This window comes from Pantherophis guttatus, chromosome 1 (assembly GCF_059756535.1).
Source record: "Pantherophis guttatus breed Tessera chromosome 1, ASM5975653v1, whole genome shotgun sequence".
Classification (NCBI taxonomy): Eukaryota; Metazoa; Chordata; class Lepidosauria; order Squamata; family Colubridae; genus Pantherophis; species Pantherophis guttatus.
In genome coordinates, this window is record NC_142063.1 from 46,935,657 (window position 1) to 46,962,516 (window position 26,860).

General features: G+C 38.0%; 1 protein-coding gene across 1 annotated transcript; it reads left to right on the plus strand.

Moving 5' to 3' along the window:
* The first annotated feature begins 3,647 nt into the window (after positions 1–3,647).
* NRDE2 (NRDE-2, necessary for RNA interference, domain containing) lies at positions 3,648–26,241 on the plus strand. The gene is made up of 14 exons (XM_060687347.2): positions 3,648–3,932; positions 5,672–5,771; positions 6,550–6,756; positions 9,620–9,766; positions 11,549–12,011; positions 13,435–13,840; positions 15,808–15,941; positions 18,653–18,776; positions 20,056–20,228; positions 20,652–21,038; positions 22,069–22,979; positions 23,709–23,847; positions 25,295–25,366; positions 25,598–26,241. The coding sequence occupies exons 1-14, from the start codon at positions 3,860–3,862 to the stop codon at positions 25,721–25,723; spliced, it is 3,462 nt and encodes a 1,153-aa protein (XP_060543330.2). The 5' UTR covers positions 3,648–3,859; the 3' UTR covers positions 25,724–26,241.
* The last annotated feature ends 619 nt before the right edge of the window (positions 26,242–26,860 follow it).

Below are 26,860 nucleotides of genomic sequence, written 5' to 3' on the forward strand. Positions count from 1 at the left end.
GAATAGCTAGGAGCAACAGCAGTGTTTTTAAGAGAGGTAAAGAGGCTGGCTGGGGAATTCTGGGAATTGAAATCCTCACATCTTAAAGCAGTGGAGGTTGAAAAATACTGCTATAAACAATGATCAAATGCCCATAGCTTTTACTGGTATTAACATGCTGTTGTGTGGAGAGGGCTTGGCAATGATTGGAGGGACAAGTATTATGAAATGTTTAATTCATGATAGCAGATATAAGTCACAAATGTCCTTTGTGAAGAGGCCAAAAGAAAAGCAATGAAGATGAAAACTCTGATGAAAAGTTTTAAGTGGCTAGACTTCCTAAGCCAGGGGTGTCAAACTTGCAGCCCATGGGCCGGACGCGTCATGTGCTGGCCACGCCCACCCGTTTAGCGAAGGGGGAAAAAGTTACGATGTCATGTGACAATGTATTGTTGCGAGTTTGACACCCCTATCCTAAGCTGAAGAGATAATTAAGAAGTGATCTGGATGTCTAGATTGACTCAGCTTTCCATCCTTCCCAGGTCCGTAAAACGAGGACCTAGATTGTTGGGGGCAATATACTGATATTGTAAACCACACAGAGTGCTGTAAAACATTATGGGATGGTATATAAATATAAGTGCTATTGCTATTGCTATTTGCTCATGAAATTTGCCCACAAAAGAAAAGGAGGAAAAGGATTCCATAAACTGAGCAGAAGACTAGCTAAGCAAGCAAGTTTCTTATTATGGGGTGAGAAGAAATGGCAAAACAGGTGTCAGCTGTTATTTCTTCCATTATACTATGGCTACTAAAGACTGACCCCAATTCCCTATCTTTTGAAGTGTAAAACATTTATCTGGATTTTGGTGTTACTGATCAGAGCAGAATAAGTTTTATTCTTATAGTTTGAGACAGAGCTTGTCATAAATTTGAATTATGCCAATATGCGTAAAATGCTTTTGAGATTATTACTCTAAAACTGTATTTGGAAACAGCTGATAAGGAGATTTAGTCAAGTGTCATACAGCATTGCAGTTATAAAAAATGAACTCAGCAATTTAGTGATTGCAGTAAATGCATGGGCTCCCTTCCAAACCTTGAGGACTGCATCAATTGCCAAGCTGAAAGGCAGGAAGCACAGATGTATGAGTGCTCAAACACCCACAATGTCTGACACGCAGGTTACACACTTTTCTGAGAACCAGTTGATCTGGGAAAGGTCAGCAGCTGTTTTCTGATGGTAAACACATAAAGCTAATCTGTGGGCTGGTGAAAAATTCCCAAAGCTCCTGTCTGCATTTCTTGGGGCAATCATCCCCTTTGGAAGTCTATTGCCAAACTAACAGTTAAATCTTATGATGATGTGTAGTGGAAGCCAGATTGGTTTGTGCAAGAATTAAAAATTATAGAGAGATATGGAGTATGCAGTTGATGTAAACTAGATTTAGTTATACTTTTTCCTCTCTCCCTCCTATATGACTTTATTTCCTACAATTTCTTTCTTTCTCTGTGTATTGCATAACATTATTTAGCTTCCAAAGTAACAGCTTTATGGATGTGCGTATATAATAAGTTATATATAACTGAATATTTGGGAATCAATCTATTGCAAGTTTACAAAGGGGATGAAGGAGAAAAATAACTTAAAATCTGAAAGAAAATTAAAGTTCAAATCTATTTGATGGGATAGGGGGATTAGTTATACCATGAATTACATGCCATATACAAAGAAAATACTGTATTTGGGTTGAAAATAAAGGAAAAGCAAATTAAACTTTCAGAGTGAAGTAAAGGGCAATGTCAATGTTAAATAGAACAAAGCAAGAATGGAATTTTGAAAAAAAAAATACACTTTTACATTGAAGACAAAATTTGAAATATGCCAAAAAAGATTAGTATTTTGCTAATGAAGTAATTTATGAAATCTAATACAGTAGTACTGGAACAGCCACCAAATTTTCAGACCTTGAGTTAATAGCTTCAGTAGGCCCTCTTTACATAATCATGTGTATTATTTCAAATGTGAAATACCCAATTAACATAATTCTCCCCTTTCCTTGCCAATCTGTTTTTTATAACCAAACCAAAACACCTACTTCCCATCAGTGATGAAAAAAAAATCTTAAGCATATTGTTTCTCATTTTAAAATCCCTTTAATTATGGCACAATCATTATCCCTAGTAGAAAAAAAAGAGGGGGATTGCTTCTGCTGCTCTGACCCTAAATACATTTACATTGTTTTGTAGAAAAAGATAATAGATTCATAAGCAAAATTAATAAAAAAGAGCAGCTGCTTTGTACATGTCTGGCTATTTGCCAACTCTTACATTTTTGTTAATGAGAAAGGATGGTGTAACAAAGCACATCTCTCATCAGTCGATATGCACAGCCCAATGGTTTACATCTTCCGTGGCCACTTTTCTGATCTGTGTCAGTTCACAGTTCACTGTGTAGTTTTCACACTGCACTGTGTAAGTGCAGTCAAATTTACCACTACCATTACATCTAATATGCAGAGAACAGAGAAACTTGTATAATAAGCACTATGTTAGAAAACTCTGGCTCAGACACCTGATAATCTGAACATGTTGTTCACCAATTAAAACAATTTTCAGGCTGACTATCCCTTTAGGGAAAGTGAAGAAGCATCTTAGGGTGGCAGATGTCAGAAGCAGAGCTCATTTAATCATGGTAATACCCATAATAAAACACACACAGGGACTCTAAGTAGTTTGTTCTACAAAAAGACAAAATTTCTAAAACACGAGAAAGGAGAAGCAGCAGATTCTGGATTCTGTATTTGCATAATGTAGCTTCTTTTTTTAAAAAATCTATCCATAGTTAAGGAAGTCCACACCTGCTTAATTTATGTCCAATAGACATATTAATGCACTGACTGAAAGACAAATAGAAAAATCACTGGAAAGGCCTGACCTAAATCAATTTTGTTGTTTTAAACTCTTCTGGGTAAAAAAAAAAAACTGTATGTATTTCAGTTTTAAAAGAAAGGTGTTGATTCTTGCAGATAATTTTCCATTTTCTCAACACCTCAGAGTGATTTGTTATCACACTACAGTATACATTATTAACACTCTAAAAGTAACACCTTCATGAGCATATTTTATATAGAAACTCATTCTCTCAAAATATTTCAGCTGGATGCCATCTTCTAACCTGTTAAACTCTCCTCTTACAGAATGTAAATTGTTGTTTAAAAATTCTGGAAATTTAATGTTACCTTCCCTTTAAAAGAAAATGCCCAAATTTTATTTTATTTATTTCGTCATGCATGTATTTTATGACAGGTACAAGTGTAAACATAATGATAAATACATGTAAAGGATACGAATAAAAGAAAACATTAGGACAGGGACGGTAGGCACGCTGGTGCGCTTATGCACCAACAATGTCCTTTTGATAAATAAACAATGTCCTTTTGATAAATCGGTGTCCTTCAATACACGCATACCAATTATAAATTATAGCAAAAAGATAAAGTTAAAAGTTTTTAGTTGTCTAAAATTTTGTAACCCTGGTAATGTACAACCTTCTTAAAAGTTTAGATGTACCCATCTGCTTAAATATGTACCGATTTCCATTCACTTAAAAAATAAGGTTCCATCCAATAATCTGAAAACACGAATATCCTAATTATCTTTTTTAGAATCTGCTTTAAGCCCACGTTGAATGGAGGTAATACGAAGAATCTTTTCACGAATGAATGGAGCAGCCCCATTTTGAGCTCACCGCTCAGCAAAACTACAGTTCCCAGCATGCTCAGGAAAAGGGTTCGCGCCATCTTGTCGCCTTCCTTGCCCTATTGCTGGAGGCGGCAGCGGAAGTCATCATTTTGGAGGTTTTTCGCGGCCTGCCGTGATGGCTCTTTTTCCTGCTTTTGCCGATGCTGCTAACGCCGAGGACGTACAAGCAAGCGAAGGCTCGAACAGAGGTAATGACGTTGCTCTTATTTATGTGCCTCAGTAACAAGCGGACAAAGAAGCCCTTCTTCGTTGAAACCATGTTTTGGTTTTTCCTTTCGGACACTTGTTTCTACAGATGCCCTTTGCAGAGACGCAGCGTTCGTCAAGCCGAGGTCTTACGAATGGATGGAAATACAACTCCCAGAATTCCTCCCCGCTGAGCCAGGCTTTGGTACGCTGGCCAGGATTTCTGGGAGTTGTAGTCCCAGCGATTCTGGAGCACTCTAATCTATTCCTGACAATGCTTAGTGTATGCAAAAAACCCATTCATTGGCAGTACAGCATATTGACATATTGAAAGGCCTTGCTGCTGCATCAGCCCAAAGTTACAATTAGAACAGAACAGAACGGAACAGCTTAGCTTTATTGGCCAAGTATGATTAGACAGTTAAGGAATTTGTCTCTGGTGCATACACTGTCAGTGTACATAAAGAGAATAAAATACATTCATCAAGAATAAAAAGATACAACACTTAGTGATAGTCAAGGTTACTAATAAGCTATCAAATCGTACTAGGGAATAAGTAAAAACAATATAAATTGAAAGATATAAGCACATGGTTATAGTAATAAGTGGGAAGAGATAGATACTAGTAAGGAAGAGAAGAATAATAGTAATACAGTCTTAGTAAATTATTGACTGTGTTGTGGGAATTAGTTGTTAAGCAGAGTAATGGCATTCGGGAAAAAACTTCCCTTGTGTCTAGTTGTTCTGGTGTGCAGTGCCCTATAGCGTTGTTTTGAGGGTAGAAGTTGAAACAATTTATGTCCAGGGTGTGAGGGGTCTGTAGATATTTTTGACTCGTGCAGTATACAGATCCTCAATGGATCTGTTAACAAAGCTGACCATAAACGGGCAGATACTCTTTCACTATTAAGGTGACAGAAAGGATCTGGCTAAACAGAAAACATGCAATGGGTTAGAGTTAGGGTTCCACAATCTTGTGGTTAGTCTTACAAAAGGGTCACATGGTGAGAATTCTGAAAAATCCAGATGGCCAATTTCCACATACTTTTGGATCCAGAGAGGGCTTTTTGAGAAGTGGATGCACTGCTGCTTCCTTAAAGATTGCTGGCTGCATTTCCTTTCACAATAAGGCAATAACTGCTTACAGATTCGGAAAACCATCTCCACATCCCAGCTGCCTGAAGGAGCCCGGAAGGACAGGGTTCCAGTTCATAAGTCGTAGAGGACATCCTGCATCTTCCCTTAAGAAATCCCTGGTGACCAAGCAGGAAGATATCCTAGTCGCCCAGCCAGGTCTCATGTAATACAGGCCAAGCATATTGACATTGAGAGTGCAAGGGATTTTCAGGTAGATCCGTGTCATAAGCAAGGAGCAGTACTGTGCAAAGCAGCATCACTTTTTCTCCACAGATTTTGGGGTTCTTACTGTATCTGAACTGCCCAAACTCAAGTGGTTGTTAGGGAGCAACAAGCTCCCTTTTGGCTGTCAGGATACAGCAGCCCCACTAGCCGGATCCATGAACGGACATGAGTGGATATGATCTTATTGCAGGCTGAAAAACATTTAGAATTTCTGCCTACCTTTGGTAAATTGTAGCCCCACTAAGCTATCAATCTGTGCAGAAACTAATTAGCATTTAAGAGGCAAAGGAAAATAAAAAAGATTCATCCATAACTGTAAAAAAAAAACTGGCAGTTTTATTGTTATATTAACAATCTGTCTTTCTTCTGAATCTTTAGATTTGAACTGGCTGACAAATCAAAGCTTCTGCAATGAAGATGCACTGAGATTGCACCAAAATGTTTTAGAAAATACCCACTGTGCTCCTCCGCTCCAAAGGTAGTATAAGACCTTTACCTTTGTTGTTCATAATGTACTTTTAAAACAGAAAGATATGGGCAGTTTTACCTTTCATTTTGGTTTCTTAAAAATTAAGAGCAGTATCTGCGGGGTAGGGGAGGGTTGCACATCATGTGGGTCAGTCTGACAAAAGCAGGATTGCGACAGATGATGAAAGTGGCAGGAGCCTGAGGATGCCCATGCTTATATAATTGCTATAGCATTCTGTATTTATGCACACTAAATCACAAAGATTATTGTTTAAAATTCTCTCTTTCCTTTAAATAAGATGAGAAATGCTAATTCTTTGATGAAGATGGAACAGTATGATCATTTGTCATTGCTGCTCAGATTAATGTTTTTTTCACTCTTAAAATTAACTCTTAATTTCATTTTTTTTAATACAAAATCTTTGTATCTTTGTTCCAGAGGTCAGACATTTTAGAAGATTGGTGGTTGGGATAATTGGATTTCAGGTCTCTCAAACTAGAACATACCTGTTTGTCAAAGACAGGCACATGATTTCATCGCTTTGTAAAAAAAAAATGTAGCATGTAAACTAACTGTGAACTTTATAATTGCAGCCTGAATTTTCATGTTTAACTTGTTTTGTGTTTGGAAAAACAGAACTTTAAAGTATGCTGTATAATCTGTGCCATCTTCTTTAGATTTCATCTTTCATTTAAAAATACATTTTGTAGCATACCTACTAGATCTTTCTATTTTCCAATAAGTATAGGAATATCATTGAAAATGTGATTTTTATCTGTTTTATAAGCAATACAGTCACCAGTTTTGAACTCCCTGGAGAAAATGAAGCCAACAAAAGTTTTCAAGCGTCACCTAAAAAGAGAAAGAAAAAGAAAAAGCAACGAGATCACAAGAAAAATAAAAAGAAAAGAAGAAAAGAATGGACCACTAGTGGGTCTGAATTTGAGGATGGGGGAGATGATAGAAATAATGAAAAAAGAGGAACAGAATTGAAGTACGTAAGTACATTTCATTTCTGAACTTGCACTTCTTGTAGATCCAATCATTTCTTCCTTTTTCTGAATAATATTACTGACAAAGATAGTTCAGATTTGAGAATAATTCATACATATTTTTGCCTTTTTGAGTCTGGTGCAACTTATTTTCAAGTAAATGTGTACAGGATTGTGCTTCAAATCAATGAGAATTGTCAATTAAGCATGCATTAAAAATTAGGATGTCTCGTATCCTTTCTTTTAGGGACAAAAAGACACAAGTAGACTGCAGTGTAATTTATATGGTCATTTTATTAGAAGTGTCTGAGAAGAAAAGAAATGGAAAAAAGCAGTGGTTTGTTGGATTGATGGGCAGGGAGATGAACAGGGATTGTAATCAAGTCAAAGTAAAAGGCAGTTTGTTTTGTTATTACATGTATACCAAGTCTTTCATCTGGGAATTCAAGGCATTATACTTAGGGGCAATCTATTGCTTTTTGTCACCAAAATAACAGCTTTGTAAAGTAAAATACACTGAGAGAAAGTAACTGGCCTGAAGCCAGATAGTGAGCTCAACAGTCAAGGTAGTCTCCCTAATCCATAATACTTTTATGTGGAGATACAAGCCTTGTTGGAATTTGGAATCACTAGAATGGGAAAGAAAGAATGCTGGTTTAAATAGGGTCAGTACACTCTTTTCAATATTTGGAAAATCTGTCCTCTGTTCAAAACGTGGAGCTTGGGGTTATTTCCCCCCTTCTCTCTTAATTGCCCTTGTGCTATGAATAACAAATAGACACAATACATTATTATAAACTGACTTGACTGTCAAGATCAAGCTATAATGATAACCATTTAAAATAAATGTATGCTGTATTATTAATGTTTAGAATAACTGGCAGCCAGTCTCTGTACCACTGAAATCAATGATAGGCTGTAAATTTTTGAGAAGCTGTAATTTGACTAATGTTAGTTAATCATTCATTCAGGCTTTGGAATGAGACACTATTATAATACTAAGTTATATTCTGTGAATAATAATTTTGGGTTATTCACATTTTTGTGGTTAGGCAGAAATGCGCCTAATATGAATAACCACAATTGTCACAAGCAATAGAACTAAATATTAGAACCTGCATTTATCTCCTTTAGAATCTGAATTCCAGGTTGGAATTTTAAGAAACAGTTTTATCTTCTTTTGCTACCCAGAAATATATTAGTGTTTATCAGCGTGTCTTAAATTCTTTTGCAAACTGTTCAGATTAATAGGAGCTAGAGCAGGGAAAGTTTCTGAACAGACTGAACTTGACTGAGCCGAGGTGGTGCAGTGGTTAGAGTGCAGTACTGCAGCTACTTCAGCTGACTGCTAGTTCAGCAGATCAGCAGATCAAATCTCACTGGCTCAAGGTTGACTCAGCCTTCCATCCTTCCGAGGTGGGTAAAATGAGGACCCAGATTGTTGGGGGCAATATGCTAATGCTAATGCAAAATGCAAATATGCAATATGCTATATGCTAACTTTGTAAACCGCTTAGAGAGGGCTGTAAAGCACTATGAAGCGGTATAGAAGTCTAAATAAAAAAAAAGTTTCGGATTTCTTAATGTATTATCAGGATTTTGGGGGAAACAGGTTAATTTAGCACTCATTTTAGAATTTCGGTGATTTGGATGACCTTTAACCTGCCTTTCATTTCAAACCCTTTTTCTGTAAATGTATTCTTTGAATATTTTGAAATAGCTTTCGGCACAATACTGGGAATGATTTCAAAATAAAACAAAAGCTAGCTTTCCATCAGTCATTTTATTCACATTAAATAAGTGTAGATATCAAGGTAATATCTCATGTTAATATTTTTGTCTTTAAGCTTTGTGATCCTTTTGTAATACTACATTGAATTGTCTCTTATATTTCTTAGCTCTTATTAATAGCTGATTATTTATAAAATATCAGAAAAAAAGTGTTGTGGTAAATATTGTCCTTCTGCAGTTAGATGCTTCCCCCCCAAAAAAGAATAATATATACTGATGGCTCTAGATAAATAACTCATAATGAAAGCACAGGTTGTCTTAAAATGCTAAGGCCCAATACTGTTTTAAATAACAGCGGGATGATAATTATGTTTGCAGCACTTCAATGCAAATCCAGCTAATTCTGAAAATGAAAATACAGAAATAGTAAAGAAAATAGTTTACATATTGAATGAATTGGTTCAGAATCCTATCTCTATTAACTTGCAAGATACTCCACTGAAGCTGATGTGTTTTTTCTGAGTGGATATGATAAATCCTACTGATGACATGATATGTAAAATTTTCACTTCATTCAGTAGTTTGGCTTTTCTTTCCCTTTTTCATCGGTCTTGAGGGATAAGTTGAAGCCTAAATTTTAGTTGGTTTAAAATATACTGCTTACATTTTTGTTTTAGATTTTATTTGATTTGTACTAGAAGTAGTCCTCGACTTATGACCACAATTGAGCCCCAAATTTCTGTTGCTAGACTAGTCAGATGTTAAGTGAGTTTTGCCCCATTTTACAACCTTTCTTGCAATGGTTGTTAAGTGAATCACTGCAGTTGTTAAATTAGTAGCACGGTTATTAAGTGGATTTAGTTTCCCATTGACTTTTGTTTGTCAGAAGATGGCAAAATATGATCACATGACCCTGGGATACTGCATTCATCATAAATACATGCCAGTTGCCAAGTGTCTGAATTTTGATCATGTGACTATGGGGATGCTTCAAGGGCGGTAAGTGTGAAAACTGGTCATGCCACTTCTTTCATTGCCGTTGTAATTTTGAACGGTCATTAAATGAATGGTTGTAAGTCAAGAATTAACTGTATTTATTTTTCCCTTCCCTCATTTTTACATTTATTTTTGCAGCTTAGAAGAAAAAAACACAAATGTGCCCTATTCCTCTACTTGGCTTGATGACGTTCAGGGTTTGACAACAGAAGGATTCAGAACAGATAAGAAGCCAGACCCTGCAAATTGGCAATATAAGTCATTATATCGAGGCAACATTGCAAGGTAATCAATCTGGTAGCAGTAACAGTTTAGATAATATTATCGAGAGTAAAATATAATTTAAGAATATTAATAATCTCCAGTTCAGGAAGAACTCGGGGCATCTTCTTTTATGCAATTTGTAGAAGGCTGAGTTATATTTCTCTTTCTTTAGTCCCTCTCTCCCTTATTCTGGTTAGATGTGACAACAAACAGCCCGTGGGCCCTGCTCAATTTTGTGAAACAAAGCAGCTCCATGATCTGGAAGTGAGAGGGGAAGTTAGGATTTGGGAGTTTGCTGTGTAGTCACAATAGGATACTTGACTGTAATATCTTTAGGTGCATTGTCCTGGTTGGTATTGATATTTAACTGACTGCAGAATTAAAAATCAAAGCTAAGCTGTTGAGCATGTGGATGCTTTAAAAAGAATTGTCCTTTATAAAAAAAATGTACATATTTTCATTTAATAGGCAACTCGTCTTGCACATAACAGAATCCCCTGAGAATCTTTTCCAGATTTATAATAAATCCTAAAAAATGTTTTGAAGCCTGTTGTCGCAGCAAAAGACATTTGCTCTCTAGTGCCATAATTCCGCCCAGTGAGTTTGTTTACTAATCACCACCTGAGTCCTGTTTTAATTCTAATTTAATAAGTTCCGACTCTGCAGAGCCAACAGTCGAATGGATTTGCACCTGGCCATTCTAGCAACACAGTTGACTTGCCTAAGTCTCACATTGGAAGGAGTCAGTTTTGCATCTGGGAATCCTCTGTTGTTGATTGTTCAGCAGCATTTTGCAACTTTCTAGCCTGGCCTTGTCCTGTTTTCCCTCCCCTACCTAATGTGCAGCAGAGTAGGATTCCTGCCTTTTAATAGTGGGAAGGTGAACAGTGGATAAGAAAATTGCCCTGAAAAATTTGGTCATCAGACTTCCAGTTTGTGACCAGGCAATCAACCTGGCAGTGTGATGGAATATGCATCTATAGGAGCAGAGGGGGAAAGTTTGGCAACACAGAGTTTTTCCAAAAAGAACCCTAAATTAAGAGACTGTGCAGTCTTGAACTGGAGGGAGTAAGAGGTTCAGAGTAGCCATCCCCAAAAATCTCTCAGATATATCCTCATCCTCCAGTAGTTTAAAAAGTTTTAACTGTAGTTTGGCAAAATTCTGCCCATTAGATTGAAGCAAATACAGGATTGAGCTCATTTAAATCTCAGTGTCTTGTCTTGCACCTAACAAGAGATAGTTTAGTTTATAGATATAGTATTCATTTGTAATATTTTAAAAATAATTTTGGAGTTTGAAAATATGCTGCTATACTGCACTACATTAAAAACAGCCCATTTATATTGCCTTGCTTCTTGTACTTTTGGTGCTTTCCACACATAATGAACTTACTTCTTTTTTTAAGGTAAAAATAAGTGATATTTCCTGCTTCTAAGTAGAAAAGGCAAGGCATAAATTGAAATAATCGATAAATTCATTTTAATAAGGGACCCTAGATAATTGCAAAAATCAAGGACCTGCCTACTAACGATTAACCCTCAGATTTTGGTTTATGAGGTGGCAGTCCTGCTGGTGTTTGCCATTTGAGGAGCGGTGCAGAATTTGTAGGAGTTGCTTTCCCACTTCATGGTTTGGTTATGGTGAATGTCTAATGTCTTACAGGTCAGTAGTCTCCAGAAGGCTCAGAGAGTTTGTAGGGGAAATATTCCAGAATAAAATCTTAAAGTTACAATGATTAGGGTCTGAGACTTTTCTCCCTCCACTGCCTTGGGAATAGCCAGTTTTAATTATTGCTTTTAAAGGTATAAGAGACGAAGCAACTTCTGCCTTGGCCTTCAACCTAAGGAGCAACGTATTATTTGGGAGAGCTCAGCAGCAGAAAAAACATCTTCCTCTAAGCGACCAGAACGCTACTTCACAAAAGGTGGTCGGAAACTCCTGAATGAAGAAGGCATTCATGTCAGTGGTAAAAATGAGGATTCCTCATCTGGCTCAGCCTCCTGGATACCAATTTTGCAACAAGATCCATCAGAGGCTCCTTCTACAAGCTGGGTAAACCCTCTTGGGGTTTATGATCTGCAGACCACGCTGTGGTTACAAGGAAAAGGACCCTCTGCTGAACATGGCTTACCAAATAAGAAAGATCCTCAAGAGAACCTCCAGAATGTAGACTCCCCCCTAATGGCAAAGGTGGAAGAATACAACTGCAAAGTCAGAGAGAATCCCAGGGATGTCAAAGCATGGATGGATTTGGTTTCTTTTCAGGTAGGCATGTATGTATTAAGGTTTAAGGTTGTAATGTAGAGTTCCAACCAAAGGCAATTATTTTAGAGGAGCAGATTGGATTTTGGAATATTTTCTGCATATTGAATTAAATGCCCCTTTCCCCCTAATTGTGCAGATTTCCACTCTATTTTTAGAAGACCAGGTCTCAGAAATTGACAGGTAATTAGTATGTTGTCAGTGCAATTTTCTACCAATTTCCGCACTGCTTTGCCACTCTATCTTCTGTGAAAAGAAGAGGATACAAGTAGTCCCAAAGGTGCTTTTTCAAGAAGCAAGTGGACTTTCTTGTTTTCCTTTGAAGATGTTTCGCTTCTCATCCAAGAAGCTTCTTCAGCTCTGACTGGATGGTGGGGGATGGAAGGATTGGAAGTGGAGAATCCAGTCCATCCAGTCAGAAGCTTCTTGGATGAGAAGTGAAATGTCTTCAAAGAAAAAATTCAGTTGCCTCTTGGAAAAGCATCTTTGGGACAACCATGACCTGGATGACTGAGAATCTCCATAGATACAAGTAGTCATCACTTACCAATCACTCCTTCAGTAACTGTTCAAAGTTGTGATGGTGCTGAACCAGTGACATGCAAAGTTTGATTCATCACTGCATCCCCATAGTGACATGATTGTGATTTAGATACTTGGCAACCAGCTTGCACTTATGAGAGTTGCAATGTCCCACAGTCACATGATTGCCATTTGTGATCTTCCCTGCCAGTTTTCCACAAACAAAGTCAATGGAGAGGTGGCAGGAAAGATTGCAAGTCATTCTGGTAAGACCTCTTAGCTATTCTGCACTCACAGTTTCCATACTGTCCATCCTCAGCCTTCCTGCACTCACATCACCACAGACCAGGTGATCTGTCCCCTGGCTTTCCTGCACTCACTCCTGCAATTGGCCCCTCCTACTCCCCCGCAACACCCCCCCAACACCCCCTCTGCTCCTTACCTGAGACGCCACCGCTTCCTACTGAACGACCCATTTGGGGTTATGATAGCAACTGGGGTTGCCAGAATTGTTGTCACTAAGTGATGTGATCATATTTAAGAACCGCATCGCTTAGAGACAGTAATCCCGCGCCCCATTGTAACCCAAGGACTCCCTGTGTGAAGAAACTTTAATGTAAAATTAATAAGCTTCAGAAATATTTCTTTAAAAGTCAAATGGCCTCTTGGAATGTAGCTAAGAGAACCAGATTGAACTGGCTTGCACAAATTGGAAGGAGGAGATTAAGCAGGCCTGTGCATGTGCCTTGGCTGTTGATTTCACTTCCTCCAGTACCCAGTTCAAAATTAGCAGTTGGATTGGCTGTGGGTTTTTCCCAAAGGACACTCAATTCCAATTCAATTTTACTTAAAATGTCTTATATTCTTTTTTCTTTCTTTTTTTTTTGTTCCTTTTATTTTTAAGGATGAGCTCATGAGACATCCTAGCTGTTATGCTATCAGTGACGGAGAACGGGAAATGAGAAAGATATCATCCAAGCTAATACTAGAGAAGAAGCTGGCTATTTTGGAAAGAGCGATAGAAAACAACCCAAATGAAGTGGACCTGAAACTAGCCCGGCTAAAACTATGCATAGAGTTTTGGGAGCCATCTGCTGTGGTGAAGGAGTGGCAAAAGTTGATTTTCTTGCACCCAAACAACCCAGCCCTGTGGCAGAAATATCTCTTATTCTGCCAAAGTCAGTTCAGCACCTTTACTGTCTCCAAAACACATGGCTGTTACGGAAAATGCCTGAGCACGTTATCAGCTGTGAACGATGGCAGTATGGTATCGCATCCTGCACTGCCAGGCACAGAGGAAGCCATGCTAGGTAAGAGGGCATCTGAGCTCCTTTAAGAGACCAATCTCCTCTCCTGTCATGACACGTTTGGGTCTTTGGGGTTTTGTATTTACTTATGAGGCATGATGATGAAGAAAAACATATTTTCTGATATGAGGGGTGGTGGGAGAAAATGTGAAAAAACATAAATAAAAAAACAGGTTTTGAATCATAGCCAAATGGTCTTTTTGATCTAAAAGTCCCCCGCAGTTGCTTTTTCTACACAGATCTCAACTAATTTCTTTAGAGAGACTTTAATACATGACTGTTTTCTGCTGTATTATGGGATCATTAATAATGATCTTGCCCTTGGCGGAAACCCTTAAATAAGCCTGCCTGCTCAACCGAAAGAGTTGTTCCCCTGAATCCTGCAGTCTCTTCCTTTGTTCCTAGCCTTCCAGTTTGGCAGTTGGGCTATAAGACTCAGAAACTCTTCACAGCATCGCTATTTGCCAAGCTGGTTAGTAGTTGTGGGAATTTGTTCTTCGTATATGGAAGATGCTATGTTGGGGAAAGTTGGGTTTATATATTTAAAACATAAACCCACTAGAAGCCAGGGCGCCCTCTGTTGGAGTTTGTTGACCTTGGACTAGAGTGTTGGACTACAGTTCCAATCACCCTCAGTATTCCCGGTGCTGTACTAGCTGGAGTTGACAAGAGTTATGGTGTAAGTTCCTGGAGGCCTCAGATCAGGGAAGCTGGGCTGGCTATTTTTGATATCAGTGAACATAGTTGAAAGATGAGCTTGTTGTTAGGTTAGCAGCAGTATTTAAAAATACTTTCAGGTATCCAACTGAATCCTTTCTTCTGTGAATTTTATTTCTTTTTGAGAACTACATTGGGCTCAATCTCAGCAGTATTTGCCAGGACTGGAGTAAATTAATTTTGACAGAGTATTAAAGTTGGTAGATATTCCCAGATGGGAAAGTGTTAGAAAAAATGCTATTGGGTGCCAGAATTAATGAAGGCTCCTTTTTAAATTGTGCCTCTAATGAGGAGTAGATCTTCCCTGACAGTCTCATTTATTGATTAAGAATATCGAGCATTTGTCAGTCATTTATAACCATATAGGTTTTTAAAAAAAACCTTGTTAAGAAGATACATCAGACTTTAAATGAGAGTCTTTGAACAGGGGATGATGAAGAAAGTTACACTGAAGGTTTCTGCCACTTAGTGGTTATTTCTTTTATTGCCTGTCATAGTGACAACCTGTCAGAAAGGAACACAGTGGAAGTTGGGTGCTTCAGGAAGTGTTTTAGGTGGGGTCAGTCTGAGTTGATCCAAATGCACCTACTTGGCTTTATTGTCAGAAGACAAGACTCACTGTTTCAATGACTCTATGACTTGATAGTTGCCTTGTATGCACATGACCACGAGTGCAGTGGTGTCATTTGACTGAAACAACTTTATCTTTGGGACCTATGATGAGTTGCTACAACTTTGAACGAGTGACAAAAATCGCCTGATATGGAAGGAAGTGGCTCCTTCTGTTCCTAAGTTTAATTCAGCCATTTCCCCCTTCATTTCTAACATATTAAATAAAAGTTTTTAATGTTTTCAGGTAAGTAACAAGATTTTTTAAAAAAAGTGAAATAGAAAATATGCATAATGTGCAAGTGGCTATACACCTACTGTATTCCAAAATATTCCTGGTCGCATTCATAAATTTGACTTCTGTTCTCAAAAAAGTTACTTCTATTTGCAGTTTTGTAAAATCTTGGAGTGATTAAGTTTGACAGAACTGAAAGAAAACAATGTTTAATCTTGATGGGCGATATTGATTTCTTAAAAAAAAAACATTACTTAAGTGGTTATATGTCTTCATTTTTTTAATGTAGTTGTTGTAATTCAAACTCTGGGACTTGCTAATAGAGATGCAGTCATAAATAACAAAAAAGGAAATTGTCATCTGTATGTGAACAGCTGTTACATGAAATGTTGTTTCTTTTTCTCCCAAGCCATTTTTCTTCAGCAGTGCCATTTCCTTAGGCAGGCTGGCCATTCAGAAAAAGCTGTGTCCCTGTTCCAAGCCATGCTTGACTTTACCTTTTTTAAACCAGATAATGTCAAAGACCTGCCAACAAGAGGACAGGTAAAAAACTAGCTTCTTCCATTCCTTCCAATTTCTCCTTCCCCAACTAACATATTTGAAACAAGTTAATAATCTGGTATGAACCCAGCTGATGATTTCTAATACCCAGAGGTCATGCTGTTGCTTTGTTCTATATATTTTTTTGTTCCACAAACATACATATCGGAATTCATGTTTTGTGTAGTAAACTACTGATCTTCCTGGATGTCCTTAACGGAGATATTAACCCTGATTTGCTCCTTGAACTAGAAAACATGTTAATGTTGAAAATACTTTAGGTCATGTACCATGGACCGTACGATCATGAATTGCATTGCTCAGTGACTATTTCTGCAATCTGATAAGCCTAGACCAAATTGACTTGCACCTTGCAAATGGGTCAAGCCCTATAGCAGGGGTCTCCAACCTTGGCAACTTTAAGACTTGTGGACTTCAGCTCCCAGAATTCCTCAACCAGCAAAGCATCCAGTTTGGCAGCAAAGCTGACTGAGGAACTCTGGGAGTTGAAGTCTACAAGTCTTAAAGTTGCCAAGGTTGGAGATCCCTGCCCTGTAGCTCATGGATGAGGGAAGGAATGAGAATCTGCGCATCACCAGCTTGGAGGAGGAGGCTTTGTTTAGCAATAAATAGCGTAATAACGTGAATGTAGTTTTTCAATGATCTTTTATGCATTTTAGGGTTGCTTTATATTTGTTTACAGTTTAAATGCCTACAAGGCTGTTTCAAATATATTAGTGGTTGGCAGGTTGTCATCGCCAACTTAGAACGGTGAAATAAAGACCAAACAAGAAATGTCACAAGGATGTATGACTTTAACTGTATTAATCCTTTGGTTTCTTTATTGATTTTTATTGCTTGAGGTAAGGGGTGATTATAGTGCTTTATTGTCATGGTAACTCCAAAAACAGAAAGATTGAAGATTATATAAGCTAAGCAATTCTAAAATCATTTTTCAATCAGGAATTGATTCAAACCTTAAAGTGGCTTCTAACCAGAATACCAGTGTAGATAACACAGTTAATACAAATTTCTATTTATGTCTTGAAACATAATGTTTCTTTTATGTGAAGAGTATAAGTAATGTTGATGAGCTGAGATGTCCCAAGTCTATACCTTGTCTTAGTCATAAACTCATTAGCTTGGTTTGTTGAACAACTAAGCAGTTGTTTACTGTTATATGACAAGGCTTGGGCTTGTCATATAACAGAAGATGGGGGTTGGAAGCATCTGGTTCTTCTTCTTCTTTTTTTTTTTTTGCCACACCATGTTTTATCTTTACATCCAGAAATGGCAAGCTATTCTTTTATTTAAAACATTCCAGGATCTGTGGTTGGTTTAATGCTATAAATCTGTACGATAAATTTGTCAGGAATCCCAGGGCAGACAAAGTCACATTTGATTGCTTTAATTCAGAATATGAGTGCTTCCAAATTCTGGTTCCAGGACTGCACTGTGGATGAAAAAAGGAGTAATTTTGTTACTATCGTTATATATCACTATCATTATGGTTTAACTGGGTATACTGGATGACATTAAGCAGCCTCACAACTAGAATTTTCATTTGCACTTTAAAATTGATATTTGAATCATCTTAAAAACCTTTTTTTTGTTGAAACTTTAGCATTGTCCTTTTCTACCATAATCCCCCTCCCTCTTGGTTTACTTAGTTCTGATTAAATTGTGTCAAAAAACTAATTGGCCAGTATTACACTTCCTTCAAAATAAAGAGCCTTCAACATTTTTATCTCTGCGAACAACTGAGATGAAATGCATGCTGGCTGGGGAATCCTGTATGTTCAAGCCCCAAATCTGGAGGGCACCTAAATTGGAAAAGACTGATAGAGAAGCCTTCAGTCTTTAAAATATCCCGGTGTTAGACCATCAAATTCTTTAAAGAACGATGCTATACTGTCATTCTCCCTTTCCATTACTCCAGCCTTGGCCAAATTGACTAATAATTCTGACTCCAGGATAAGTAGTGGTCCTTAAGTTAGAGAAGGTATTTATTTATTTAGATTTATTTATTTTTATATTATTTTTATATTGCTCTATCATCTATCTATCTATCTATCATCTATCTATCTACTTTCTTTCTTCCTTCCTTTCTTCCTTTCTTTTCCTTCCTTCCTTCCTTCCTTCCTTCCTTCTTCTATTGTTTGTGTGACCTGTCCTTTTATTTATAGTTAGATTATTATAAATAGCTGAGAACCAATTTGGTTCAGTGGTTAAGGCACCCGGCTAGAAAGCAGGAGACTGTGAGTCCTGGTCCTACCTTAGGCATGAGAGCGAGTTGAATGACTTTGGACAAGTTAGGCTTGGGTAACAACAACAAAAGCAGGCTGCAGTTATGGGGAAAGAAAAAAATAATATGTGTAGATATTAATCAATTTAATTTTTATGCAATTAATCAATTGTTTAAGGTTATATAGTGTGTATATATGGCTCGGGCAATTTTGAAGAAGAAAAGCTTTTTTTTAAAAAAAGTAATAGGAACATGTTCGGCAGCATTAATCATCTTAGGAAGACATTTTTCTTAACTTTTTAAATAACTTGTTCTAAAAATTTATATTAAAATTCCCAGCCATTCCGTGGAATATTTAATGAGAGATTTTGTAAGGACATTTTAAAGCGATTAATGACTTTTGGAGTCTTCTTTAAAGGATTGCGATTGTAATTTCGTGTATTTATTCATTTTCCACCCCCAATTTCAGAGGGAATTCTTTGAACCCTTTTGGGACAGCGGAGAGCCTCGAGTTGGAGAAAAAGGAGCTAAAGGTTGGAAGGCCTGGATGCATCAACAAGAGAAGGGGGGCTGGGTGCTCATCAACCCACCTGGTAAATACCTTGCATTTCAGATCTGAAAGGAGCCGGGGCACATGATAAAGTCACACTCTTCTATTGGTTCTAGTTTCCCCAAAAGAAATAGATCATTTATGAAATGTCTGCACTGCTTCAGTCACGCTGATATGATTCATTATGTCCGCAAGTCAGAACAGTGTTCTCCAGTTCTTTGCTTTCTGGATTTATGGAATTATAAATCCCATTTTACATCAGCCAGTACAGACAGTGTCTGGTTTACTGCAAAAGAATGGGAGTTGTACGTCAATATTTCTGAAGGCACTAGTTAAGTTAGGCTAAGCTGGAAAATAGCCATCTGCAATCATCTTGTTGAACCTAAGGGGGGGGGGGGATTAGTCCCAAAGGATGATTTGAAAAACAGAAGGGTTTCAACATTTCTTTGCTTTTCAGTGTCCTTCTGATTTTGGTAAGGATTGAGCTATGTAATTTGCTTTGTATAGGCAGAAGCAGTTAAGATTATTAAAGTGACTATAAAGGTTTTGGTGCAATTAAACACTTTTAGCAGTAACATCTATTCAGCTTGTGAATGACAGGTATATGAACATGTAGTGAGTTGGAGGACTAAGTTTCTTTGTTTTTTGCCATTTATTTGGTGAAGGACAAGGTGCTCACTGATTATGAACAGTACTGTGATCTTGATTTTTTTTTTTTTTTTGGTTCCTGGCTGACTCTGGCAACTGCCTAGACAAATTACTGCAATTTTCTTGGCAAGATTTCAGAAGAGGTTTGCTATTGCCTGCTTCCTAGGGCCGAGTGAGAGGACTGGTTTTGTGCTTCAGTCTAGACTGGAACTCACAGTCTCCTGGTTTCTAGCCTGGTGCCTTAACCACTAGAGCAAACTGGCTTTTTTTAAAAAAAGTCCTGAATTACTTCCCTTTGTTTAAAAATTACTGTATAAATATTTTTGCTTTTTCTTACGTTTCTTTTTTTAAGGGTGAAGTAATTCAAAACATATTACTCTTCTTTAAGAATACTCTTTTTATTTAGGTAAACTTGTTTGCCCTGGCCTGAGCTTATCATTCTCATTGTCCCTTTGGCATCATATCTCTAAAAGGTGATCATTCTATGGGAAATTCAAGGACAGGGATGTTGAAGAGATGTTGAACTTGCATGCATCCTCATCCTTCTCAGTCTTAGTTATTATGAGCAGGCCTGGCCATCGTACAACGAGTTTTTAAAAATTTGGAATAAACTTTTTAAAACGTACATATCCAGCTGCAATTTTGAAAAATTCACAAATGCGATTTTTAAATAGATGAAGATGAGGAAGATGTAGAGGATGAAGAAGAAATAAAAGATAAATCTCTACCAAAGTGGCAAAACTGGCTTCATATTGAACGTTCCCGGGAAGCAAGACACTGGCTGCCCTGGCGTCCAGAAAAAACCAAGAAACCATCATTAGAAGATTGTGAAGATCCAGAGAGGCAGGTTGGTATGATGTAATATGACCCACATTTATTTTAAGATAAGCTTTTTTTTTATGGTGCTGGTGGAGACACCTGAGTGAAAGATGGAAGTTGACACTGAATGACTATTTACATCTGCTTCTAGGAAGATGTGGGCTGGGCAAATCTTCAAAAACACAGGCCTTTCATGGAAAATGTGGCAGTATCAGCTCCTGTATTTCAAAGAAAATACAATGTATCTGCACCATTCTTTCTATAACGCCTCACTTATGTGTGTTTGGCTGATCAGCATACATCCAGATTTTGGAAGGATTGCGTATCTAGTGCTGATTTTGTTATTGTGTGTCAACTTGTTTTCTATTTTCTTCCGATAAATGTTAGGTTCAGGCCTGGTTTTGTTTCAAATTTATTCTTTACAATAACAGCACTTTTATATATTTCGTAGGTTTTATTTGATGACCTTGGACCATCATTGATAAGACTTTCCAGCCCTGAACTTCAGTTTCAACTATTCTCCTCATTTTTGCAATTCTTAGGAGTTCCATGCAGCTGTAGACTTTTGCCTTCTTCCTTCTATATAGCTATGGATGAAAATAACTCATTTGACAATGGATATAACAACCAAGGAATTCTGACTTCTTTGGATATGCCTCTTTTTGGAGTCAGTAACATTGGTCATATGGATTCAGTGGTCCAAGGAGAGAAGCATGTGACTCACTCTAAGGAAGGAGAGCAATTTATTCAGAATCTTTTCCATATGATGCTGCCCTTATTTTCAGGCAAAGACAGATCTAACCTATGCATTTTTTGGCTTCAGTATGAAATCACTAAGGTAATGCTCTTTCTCTTGTCTTATACAGATAGTAGATCAAATGTATACAGTTGACAGTTTTGGATAGAAAAGGATACCAATATAACTTAATATTCAACATCTAAGCCTGTGGCATTGCATATGCTATGGTGGGTTGTGAATGGGATGTTCTGGATGTGGCTTTAGAGTAGTGATGAATGCAGAGGTTATGTAGAACAATGGTTCCCCAACCTTTGTGGACTGATGGCCTGGCTGTGGGAGGAGGAGGGAAACTGGACCACATGAGCAGCCGGTGTGCACATGAACTTGCTTGCACAGCCGCACTCACGCAAGAGAGAAGAGAAGCCTTTGGAGCACATTCAGGCTTATCCACACAAAAACATTTTGCAAAAGCAGGGAAGGCCTGAAGCAGTGCAACATTGCTCCCCCGAAGCCTTTCATCCGTTTGGAAAAGCTTTTGGCGTGGAGAAACCAAAAGAGGAGCCTTTAGGGGCACAGTCTCGTACTCCTTCAAACTCACCGAGGCTGCCCAATTCTCCAAAAGCAGATGGGGTGTCAGTGAAGATGAGCAGGGTGCGCTCGTCCCATTCAGCCTCTGCTCTCATTGCTCCAGTTTTAGAGCATTGGGAACAGGCGGCTTGGCAGCTCAGCTGAGGTGGGGACTGGGCAGGCGAGCAGTGGGCTGACGTGCACACACAGCTCCTCTCATGTAAGAGAGAAGCCTTTGGGGTGCTGCTCGTGCGAGTGGGGCTGTGAGCACTGGTGCTCATGTGAGTGGGACTGTGCTGATGCTTGCCAGCCCACCATTCACATGGCCCAGTTGCGAATAGGACATGACCCAGGAGTGGGCCACTGCCCCCAGGTTGGGGACCCCTGGTGTATAACATTTGTAAAAATACAAAAAGTATACTGTAGATAGATAGCAAAGATATATGGCTGTTGATTGGTGGACCTAGCTAGAATGCATAGCAACAAATAAAATCATTGTATTGTATGCAAAGTACATTACATTTTTAAGCTGTTTCTTCATTTGATTGTGTTGACTTTGTAGGTCACTCAGTATTTGAAAATGGGAAAGAAAAAGAAACTAAAACTGCAAGGCAAGAAAAGCAAAAAATTAGCTAAAAATCTTCTTAAGGCACCTGACAACAGAAATAATGTTTCGCTTTGGCAACTATACGCTTACCTGGAGTGGCTACTTGGCAATATAGAAGATGCTAGAAAAGTTTTTGATACATCTTTGGGGATGGCTGGAATTAGTGGAATCCAAAACCCCCAATTTTGTCATCTTAGCCTTCTTTATGCTAAACTGGAAGCAGAATTACTAGTAAATCTAGAAGGAGCTGTAGAATCACGTGCAACATACATATTGACCAAACTGGCTGAAAAGGGACATTATGTTCCTTATCATGGACAAGTATCATCAGTGAATGTTCTGAAAGCTCGGAAAACGTATGAGCACCTACTTCAAGATTGTTTAACTGAAAACCTCACTTCTGATCAAGAACATGCTAGTGGTTCCAGCCATCTGGTTGGTTTGGTTGGTTGTTACACACTTTTCCAATATTTAACTCTTGGAATTGACTCTGCAATGTCAGTATATCATCAAGTTTCTCAAAAGCTGAAAGACAAGGATCCTGGAGAAAGGCTTAGTGGTCAACATTTCACTACGCCTCTTGAAGCCCTCTCCCTCATGCATGTAAGCTTGCTCAGGTTCCACATGAAAATCAGCGTGTATCCTTTGAGTCCTCTTCGTGAAGTACTGTTGGAGGTTTTGAAGAGATATCCCAGCAACCAGTCTTTTTGGAGCTCATACATCCAGATCCAAAGCAAGTCTCACAATGCTAGCAAAGCCCGACGGTTTATTGACGCTGTTACAAGAACTACACAATCGCTGGAGCCTTGGCTGTTTGCAATCCAAGTGGAGCAAATGAGGAAAAAACTAATTGAAAGGGTCCAGAGGTAATGTCATCTCTATAATGATGGTCAGATCAGTTGGAGAAGAGTTATGCATGAAATAGAAAAGGTGTTTTGGTTTGAACCTGAAACAACCGCATTCTGTCAGCCAGCCATTTCAGATAGGATGACTGAACCTAAGCGACCATAGCATTTTGGTTGTTCCCAGGTTCTGCCAAGACAAATTCTGGAAGTTTTATCAGTGAATAGAGCGATGCTGTTGAGGCTATCCTCTCTTTCTGCTTCGTCACCACTGCCATCCTTGAATTCAAGCAGAACCTATCCATTCACCTAGCCTTGGGATGGTCAGTTGTGTTGGATATGTCCCACTTGAATCCAATGCAGTGGCACCTAAGGGAGATGAGCAATGTATGGGCAAGCACAGGAGAGGATGGCATATGTTGGCTCTAGGCTATCCAATTGGCATGGTTTATCTAACTGGTCCAGCCAGCAGTTCTGTTCTTCTTCGTTGTTTAGTTGTCTTTCTTCCTCTTATGAACTGATGACTAGCTTTTTCCCCACTGCAGTCATTGCCAAGAAAAGTTATTATACATACAAAATGAAAGTATGAACAAGAAAAATAAATGTTAAATATAAAGCGAGATATCCTATGCAGTTTATCTTGGAGCCCTCAGGAGAACCTTAGTCACATAGAATCATGTTGCCCAGTTTTTCCTGTGTGCTGATGAAGACTCTTGATTCTCTTGTGACCATTCTGTTTTTGCTTTTCTTCAGGGAGCCGACTGGAGATGTGTATTCAACCATTCCTGAAATTGGGTTAACAAATCGAATCAAAGCTTTATTTGAACATGCAATTCAGACTGAAAATGGTGCTCATTGTCCATTGCTCTGGAGATTGTATATATGCTTCATGGTGAGTTAATCAACATTTGTCTTACGTTGTCTAATCCTGTAGGTAACCTCTGAATATATTACTGATTAAAAGCTTTTAGAACGGTACATTTTACAATTGGTTTTATGCCTATGAATGCAGTGGAAGTATATGGATTGCAAAATCACTGTAGAAAGTTGTTTATGTATTAAATATATTTGCTTGGATATTTTGTCTCATCTTTGTTAAAGTAAGGTAAGGGGCTAGAAAACTGACGGCCTGGGTTTAAGACCCAAGCGCTGCGGGATGGAGTGAGCTCCTTTCCTTGCTCCAGCTTTTGCCAACCCAGCAGTTTGAAAGCATGCAAATGTGAGCAGATAAATAGGTACCACTTGGTGGGAAGGTAACAACGTTCTGTGCACCTTGGCTTATAGTCATGCTGACTACATGATCATGGAAAATGTCTTTGGACAATCTGGCTCCTTCAGCTAAGAAACAGAGATGAGCACCACCTCCTTAGAGTCAGAAATGACTGGACAGGAGAAACCTTTACTTTTAAGTGAACCTGTAATTTTCCATTAATTTCCCATATTATTCCTAGACCTAGGAGCAGATTGTCAGGAGAAAGCAGTTAACTGTAAAAGAAAAAAATAAAAAAGAAAATTTGCTTCCTCATCTGTGAAAGCAAACATTAGATTGTCATTTTATTTATGTACTTATACAGTAGTGAGATTTGTACATTCTTCCTTTACCAATTACAATTCTAGTAATTGATGGGTGGCCTGTGGGCCATGTGTAGCCTTTCTCAGTAGCCCAAAATTGTGCCCAAATCACAATTCCACCTGTGCAGTATTTGGTTTAAATTTAAGTGTAGAAATGAGAACCCGGCTTTTTGCTCTCATTTTTTTTTTCTTTACATCCCCAAATGTAGGTATTTGTGGCCCAATTTCAGCCTTAAATTGTTTTAAGTTAGGGTAGGACAAACCATCCCATCCTCTTAAATCTTCAGAGATTCTCAAAATGACAATTTGGATCTGTCTTTTGGGGAGTGGGATTAGGGCAATTTTAAAGGTGGTTATGTGGGTATTTTACTTTCTACCAGAGGTTTCCTAATCCACACTTAAAATCCTGGGTGCGGGGACATCATAAAAGTTCACTCTGGTTCCTGATATTGTGGGATTATCTCCTGCTGTACCCATTTGGAAGGTTAAATTGCATCCCTTACCACAACCGCTCTCAGGCCAGAGAAGGCTGTTAAGGGCAACTCATAATGATATGAATGAGCCTTAGCAGACAAGATTGTTTCCTTGCCCTTTTTCTGGACCAGCTACATGGAGCATTTTGAAAAATTGCACTTCTCTTTTGTTGATCACAACTTACGTTCATTCATTTCTTTTTTTAAAATGTCTAAACTAAAATATATATACTGTAACTCAGCTTTTCTAAACGATTGCCTTTTTAAAATGCAGCTTTTCTCTTCCCTTTGCAGGTGTCTTTGGGAGATAAGGCAAAAAGTAAAGGCATATTTTACAGAGCGCTTCAAAACTGTCCGTGGGCAAAAGTAGGTTTTATTACTTTGTAATAATGATACTTTTTCCCCCCAAAACTACAATTTTTATGTTTGATTTTAAATTCTTCGTTATGGCCACCCAGAATTCTTGAGTCAGGGAGCATACAAGTTTGATAAATTATTGTTGTTCTATACTTGTTCTTTTATTAAGTGAAAACTAGGTCTGATTTATCATAGCACTGAGGTGAATTGATAATTCTTTATTGACCTCTGTATTTATAGGTGTTATATATGGATGCTATGGAATACTTTCCAGATGAACTGCAAGAGAACCTTGATCTAATGGCTGAGAAAGAACTGCGAGTACGGGTACCAATAGAAGAATTGGAGCTGCTGCTTGAAGACTGAAGAAAGATAATGAAGACAAATGATCAGCATGTTGGTTTAATGAGCCTTCAATATAGCTAGGGAGAAAATGTTTGTGACTAATTTAGCATCTGTAAAAATGTACAGAATAAGAGTTTATTTTTTTATCCAAACATGTATTCCATTAAGTGCAGGTATGGATAAGGCTCTTAAGTAATATTCGTAACTGCTCCATTGCTAAAAATACTAGTCCAGATATATAAGCCAAATACATCTAGGATAAAGTACAGTTGAATGGGTAGTTGTTTGCTTCCAGTTGATTCCGATTTTATGGATGGCTGTTTATTCAAGATGGAAACACCTTGGAATTGTACAGGTTGAGTTTAAACTTGCGGAAATATGCAGCAGTTTGAAGTTTAGAAGAAATCTTTAACTAATAAAGGCACCTGTAACTGAATTTTTAATCAATTTATTGTGACAAAGTACAGGTGAAATGTACATATCTTTGTAAACATAATTATATATAAAAGTTCTATTGGGATGTGGAATCCTTTAAAAATGTTTTGATTTGTCCTTCGTTACTGTATTGAAATTTATTGTTCATTGACTTACAAGAAGAAAAAATGGATTTTCCAATAATACTGTGTGGAACTGTTGCAATTAGCTTATATAGGCTGCTGCTGAAATAGGTTGAAATAACTAAAATTAAAACAGCATGCATATGGATTCTAAAATTTAAGGATTTACCCTTTAGAACTATATATCTGTCTTCTTTAGTTAATGTTTACAAGTTTTAAAAAACTAGAAATGCAGTAAAGCTAATCACAATGGGAGAAAATTCTAAAAGTTGCAGGGAAGGCCGCTTGGAATACAATCACCTAGTATTGCATTGATTAGGGCTTTCATTCAGTGTTTCCGTGCACTGCTTATGTGAGTAGATTCCAGTTTATATTGAAGCTGTGTTTGTCTGTGGTGGCCTGGAGCTGTGGTGGCGCAGTGGTTAAAATGCAGTATTGCATGCCAACTCTGCCCATAGCCAAGAGTTTGATCCTGACCGATTCAAGGTCGATTCATCCTTCTGAGGTCGGTAAAATGAGGACCCTGATTGTTGGCAATAAACTGACATTTGTAAACCGCTCACAGAATGCTGTAAAGCACTAAGATATAAGTTTAAATGGT